This window comes from Octodon degus, unplaced genomic scaffold (genome assembly GCF_000260255.1).
Source record: "Octodon degus isolate 3935 unplaced genomic scaffold, OctDeg1.0 scaffold00164, whole genome shotgun sequence".
NCBI classification, from domain to species: Eukaryota; Metazoa; Chordata; class Mammalia; order Rodentia; family Octodontidae; genus Octodon; species Octodon degus.
The window spans coordinates 3,358,806-3,365,681 of record NW_004524740.1 but is presented as its reverse complement, the minus strand read 5'-3'; the positions used below and the strand labels follow the sequence as shown (position 1 = coordinate 3,365,681).

General features: G+C 36.1%; 1 protein-coding gene across 7 annotated transcripts in view; it reads right to left on the bottom strand.

Moving 5' to 3' along the window:
- Positions 1-6,876, bottom strand: part of Bcas3 (BCAS3, microtubule associated cell migration factor) — a 633,943-nt gene that overhangs the window by 449,178 nt on the left and 177,889 nt on the right. For all 7 annotated transcript variants that reach the window (XM_023703174.1, XM_004643019.2, XM_004643020.2 and 4 more), the window contains exon 11: positions 2,108-2,191. In XM_023703174.1, coding sequence (XP_023558942.1) covers positions 2,108-2,191 — 84 coding nt within the window. The remainder of the gene's footprint in view (positions 1-2,107; positions 2,192-6,876) is intronic.

Below are 6,876 nucleotides of genomic sequence, written 5' to 3'. Positions count from 1 at the left end.
TTGTAATATGAGAAACTACTTTGGCAATAACAACACACAATGTACTAACCATTGTTACTCTCCTAAAATCTTGTTTTGAGATTTTGTACCACTGTTTTTATTTTTTTTCTTTCTTTAAAATAAAAATAACTGATGTCAATAAAAATAAATAAATAAATAAAAATTAAACTACCCATTTATGCAAACAAAGGCTATTAGGAAGTGGGTAACTTTAATGTACACTGCTCTATTATTGTCATCATTTTGTAAATTCACAACCACCAATATGTATTAATATAAAAATAGGGAGAGTTGACACATACTTATAATCTCAACACTCTGAAAATCTGAATCAGTTCAATAGCAGGCTAACCTACACAGTGATATCCCATCAAACAACTGGGAGCTGGGCTTGATGGCGCACACCTCTAATCTCAACACACTGGGAATCTGAGGCAGACACACATTTCAAGGCTTACAGGGCAACTCAGTGAGTCAGTGAGATCAGGTCTCAAAATTTAAAAGATAGGTTAGAGAAGTCATTCAGTGTGAGGGCCTAGGGTTTAATCTTCAGGACAACAAAAAAGAAAAAAAAAAAAACCACACATTTTAAAAGGCCCAGGGGTCAGTGCAAAGGCCCTGGGTTCGACCCCAAGCACTACCACCCCCCCCAAAAAAAATTAAATATTACCCACTGTATTGAAAATCAAATGGAAAATGTTTATATATCATCAAATAATGAATTAAAACCACTCATTGACAACCAGTGGAATTTGAGAAATCAATTACATTAAGGTGTTGTATTAAACATGATTACTTAGAGTCTAAATGTAGAAGACTTGAGTTTATGTGTCTCAGTTCCCAATACTAAGCTGTAGGAACACAGTTTAGACTCGTTATTTTCAAGATGTATTAATTTTAGTCTCATTTCCAACATTTCCACAGTGAAACACTCACTGAATGAAGCTATCACTTTCTTTTGATGTAAGCACAATGAACACATAATACCAAACAAGAATCAAAAAGCTATCCACTATGTAACTGAAAATTACTTAAAAATGTTAATACTGTGGGCTACATGGACTCATGTATGTGAGACAAGTCTAAAAGGAGTGAAAAAATCTCACTGCTAAAAGTTACAGGTACAAAAAATAAAAATAAAAATAAAAGTTACAGGTACACTAACAGAATACCACTGAAAATTAATCATCTTTATTTCTGCATACACAATAGAGAAAAGCAAATATTCTTCATAAGTTTCTAAAATATACAGTACTGTAAGGGTAAAGACATTATTTCCCTTTTGAGTGAAAAGTATGTAATTCTTCTCTCATCAAACAAAGGAACATATTCTAAAGCACATCATGTAACCATTTGTGATCAATCTTGAAGTATTTTTGTGTTTGTTTTACATAAAACAGTGTGACCTTTGATTTGCTCTCTGTGGTTTACTTTAAACTGTTGTTCTTTTCTGAATAGTTGTGCTTTCTATTACATGCTGTCATTTAGATTCACTCTGTCATCCCTATTATTAGAATTGTTTTGTTGTATACTTCACAATTCAAAAGGATAGTGGTTATAAGAGTACCTTGTAATCAGCATAAAGTTTACCAGGCTTCATCAAAATTAACCCTCACACACAAAAAAAGAACTCACTTGCCAAACATGAAGGGGGGCAGCCCCCTAAAATGAAAGAATCTTTGAGTGTGCCAGGGGATTGACTCAATTTTTCATAAAGAATGATAGTTCTGGGTTTTTTTTTTAATGTCAACAAGACTCAAATGCACAGGGATATCAGGTAGAATGATACAAACTTCAGAAAAAGATTCCAGAAGTTGCTATTTAGAACAATGAAGCTTCCTTCAAATATGGCATTAATCAGTTTCCCCCTTTGAATCCAATTAAGAGATCTAAGTACAAACCCTACAATCATTAGAATAGAAAATTTATTAACCCTAAACAATTAAATGTCAAATCAATCACAAATTCTCATGAATGAAAAAAAAATTTACTTCGTAAAGATTATTATACATTAATGAATAAAAGTGGAAGGGCAATTTCTGTAGAATTCGGGAAGGGAACTTTCAATACGACATAAGCAACTCCCAGAGACCACTGAAGTACTCACTTTAGCAGCACTAATTACTGTGGCAGTGTAGGACTGAATGTTGTCTCCACAGGCTCCACCACGGGACTGATGACAGCGAATCAACTAGGGGAGAAGAGAGAGAACCAGAAAGTCATTTTCTATTCAGCTGTCAGGCTATTAGAGGCGCTTACTTACCACGCATGATGGCTGTGGATGGGAATGTTTGCATGAGTGTCTTTCAGACAAAACAGCTCAAAGCCCTACTGAGACACTTTTGCTCCTTTTTTATAATCTACTGGTGCCATTCAGGCAGTTTCATGCTCAACTACGTTTCTAATTACAAGATGAAAAGTTTTTAAGAATTCATGAACTCTGAAATGGTAAGGATTTGGAATCTGGCAGCTGTTCTACAAATAAATTTTAAAAACATAATCAAAGGGCTTAGAAATGACTTCCTAACATTAAATATTTGACGTGCTAGCAAATTGGATGTTTTGTCCTCCTAATTCCTCCACAAAGATTGTAAAAGGAAGCATAAAAAAATAAACAAAAGATTTTGCTGTATTTGCATTTTCAATTGTGTTAGTAGAAAAGTGGCACAAATTATACATAAATCAACTATGACACATACACTAGCTGTCTGCTTTGGAGAGTTTACTGCTTATGCTATTAGGAACAAAAAGCATGAGTTGGAAGCTAGTGTGGTGGTACACCATGTGAAGCCAGCGCTCCAAGGCTCAATTAGGTAGACAGCCGTTAGACAAATCAGATAGATCTCATTTCAAAGTAAAGGACTAAAAAAGTGCTAGGGACACAGCTTAGGGTGACAGTCCTGGCCCCTGTCACTCGTATTCAGGAAAGTGTGGGCAGGTGAGGGTTGCAGTCAGTGATGGAGCACTGGCTGAGCAAGTGCGATGCTCGGAGTTTGACCCCTAAAGCAAAAGAATTAAAAAGAAGTAAAAGAGAAAAAGAAAAGAAAAAAAAAAACAAAAAACCTAAAGACATGTTCTTACTCGTATCTGATATAAGCAAATCAACCAGATAATTTTCAAAATGAATTAACTTTGATATGCTTCTGATACTATCAGTGGCAAAGCAATAAACCTAGATTACATTCTTCACTGATCCATGACAATAATGTCACGTCATTATTCACATTTGCATATTTAAAATTGTTTTTAAATTTAAATATATGAATTTTCAAGAGCCTCAGGAGTTTACAACAAAATCTACTTGTGAAAGTACATTACAACCTAAAACTATGCCCTTTGATGTAATGCTTTTATTTTTAATTCAAAAATTTTTGATCACTCACACTGTTTTTTAAAAGAAAATCCTGCACAATAATATTAATAGACTAGAAAGGAAGACTTAACAATGTGTTGACATCAAGCTATTTTTTTTTTAGGCAAAACCTGCTATGTCATACTGAATAACCAAAGTGAGTGATTATTCACTGTGGGTTTTTTTATAGAATAAAATAAGGATTTTGAAAAGTGATGTGTTCAGTTAATAAAAAGAATCTCACTTATTCATCCACAAATACACATTCAGAGAATTATGATCATTATCCCTCTGCTGCCTCCTGCTGCACAAGCAAAGAAAGACAGTATTTTGGAAAAGCTACTCCATACTTGGGGTAATTAAAATGTTCACAAACATTTAGAAACTTTTACCTTTTCAATTTGCTCAAATTGAGTCAACATTTATACATTAAAATTTTGGCCTCTAAAACGTAGACTGTAATGAGAATTATATCTTGGCTCAACAAAATGAAAGATGTGGAAAACTATCAACTGTACTAATTTGAAGGAACTGTTAACAAAAAAAAATGTCCAAGACTATACATACCACTGCTATATGACCTCTCAGCAAAGGGACATATAAGGGAACATGTAACACATACTAAATTATATAACCATAAATAAAATACAAGTAGTGGAAGAAATGTACCCAATTTCAAAGTGAGGAAGGAAAAAGGGAGAAGAATGAAGGACAAACTAAATTGATGAATAAAAATAATCTACAGGGGCCGGAGAGATGGCTCAGTGGAATAAGTGCTTCCCTGGAAAGCGCAAGGGCCTGAGTTCAATCCCTGGTTCCGAAAAAAAAAAAAAAAAAAAAAAAAAAATTATTAAAAAATAAAAAATAATAATAATCTACGATGATAGTACTTGACCACACACCTTCAGTTTTACATAGCAAGTAGTGGTACAGTAGTGCAAGACAGAAGTACAACTGAAAACACCTCTGATCCCTTTATTTCACTGTACTGTTTAATGGTATGGACAAGCAATTTTGCGACCATTTTTTATACTACACAATAAAATGAATTAATAGATGCACTGATATCAAGACATCACTATGCAAAAGAGACATCAATATGAAATAGAGAAGACAAGAAAATACCTTTTGGAAGTATCAATGTGAATTCATGATTTGTAAAACATACATGTGCATGCATGTATAGGTACACAGGTGTATGTGTGTATTCGCCCATTTCTCTGTGTATGCAAGCACTATGTATATCCTAGCACTGTCCACTGAAATATCTAGAAACAAAGACTTGAGCACATCTGTAGTCCCAGCACTTTAGACTGCATTTTGGAAAAGCTATTCTACACCTGTGGCAATTAAATCTTCACAAACATGTAGAAATTTTCCCTTTTCAATTTGACCACAATTGAGTTAACATTTCTACTGAACCTGGAGGACTGAAGAGTTCAAAGCTAGTCTTGGCTACATAGTTAGTTCAAGGCCAGCCTGAACTATATAGCAAAACCCTGTCTTAAAATAAAAAAAAGGAACCAGCAGAGCCAGAAGTAACAGATACAAGGCTGACACACAAGTAGAACATGAGTGTAAATATAGCCTAGTAAGGAAATGGTTTGTCTGTTGTTTGGACTGTTTCAAACAAGAAAAAGCCACAAAGTCACAGAAAAGTGTTCCAATGGCCAACTCTGGGACAATCTGAAAATCTAAATAGTGACTTTGTCACATTCCAGCTCAACTGTAAGACTGCCTAGTCATTATTTTAAGCTTTTTGAAAACAGTGATCACTGAGTTTGTCAGATATGCTCACTCTTCTTTATACTTAGGTGCTGTATTCCTAGCTCAAAAACTACATGAATAATGTTCAGTACTAATCATTACACACAACTGTCCTTTTTTGGGGATGACAAATTTGTTAGGAAAACCCAAAATAAAAATCATTCCATTAAAAAGAAGTTGGGCACAGTGGTACACACGCATAGTTCCAGATACTACAGGGTTAAATGACAGAACTGGACTACATTGGCTGACCCAGTTCAGGAGTATAGCTCAGTTGGAAGTCCTCACCAGCATGCATAACATCCTGAGTCCAATCACCAAGATGACAAAACAAACAATTAACAAAAACAAAGTTTTAAACCAGGTATAGTGATGCAGGCCTTTAATCAAAGCACTTGGAAGGCTAAGACAGGAGGACTCTGTGAGCTGGAGGCCACTATGGGCTACATATAGTATTTCCCCAACATTGTGGCCAGTACATGGTGTCAACTTGGCTGGAAGGCCTAGACAGTTCCACAAGCTAGGCCCGGGGGCCAGAGTAACTGAGCACAAAAAGGGGACATAAAGGAGTGGAGAAAAGATTTGGTATCCCACTTCCTCGGAGGAACTTCAGACTTCGCAGTCAGCTTGGACATCATCTCCTGGCTTCCAGCACAGACTCTTCAGCCTCCAGCTTGGATCCTTCAGCCTTCTGTCACAGACCCACTGGCCAACTGACACAGACTTACACAAAAAACTGCAGTGAGCTTCAGACCGTGGGATTAAATCCTTCAATCTCCAGTGTGCAGACACCTTTGCACATTTCCTCTTCCAACTCTGCAGCTGATTGTCATACGCCAATCTCATAATTTCTTATACATTTGTACATCTTGTGTCCTATCTGTTCCTTGTATTATATCTGCTCCTCTAGTAAAACCCTGACTAATACAGAATATAGTAATACTGGGAGTAGGGATAAAAAAACAAAATCTAATGATCATATTTTTAAATGGCTTTCAGAGTTCCTAGAGGGGCCAGGGAGATGGCTCAGTAGAATAAGTGCTTACCTGACAAGTGCAACAGCCTGAGTTCAATTCTCAGTTCCGCAAAAAAAAAAAAAAAGAATTCCTAGAGTTGGCTCCAAGATTTGATGAGACCTACAGACACCATGGCCTCTCCTGATCTTAAAGAATATATTCAACATATCAATACTTGATGAAAAATATCTGTTCCATGTTATGTCTAAGATGTTTGATATTAAGACAGATAGTGAGGTTAAGCTTAACAGCCTAAGTTGTATGGTAATAACAATAAGCTTGTCTTCTGGAAGGTTAACAACTTAAGTTTGCAGACTAAAATTAGAGAAAAAGGAGAGCTGCAAGGAAAGCCAACTTTTTGGCTCTAGCCTTCCAAAGTCAATTTAGACTCAGGACATATGAGAACTTGTACCGTTACATCATGTAACTCAGTAGTGTCCCAAATTTTCTGATCAAGGAGATTATGGGGCCAAGGAGGAAGGTGATCAATGATGTAGAGTGTTAAGGAGAATCACATGGAGAGAAAACATTCTCTCAGGCTTTCACAGAGAGCACATTGGCCAAGTAATGGCCGTGACTCATCCACATGGCTGACATTGACAAAGGTTCCACAATCTGAGGTACAGGATCTCAGGATAAATCCTGAGGGGATTTCACTGACCTTATCAGACCCAAAAGCTACAACTCTTGTTGCATAGGTCCTGCTTTACCTTGGTCTTAACCATCCAGCAGAAAAGTATA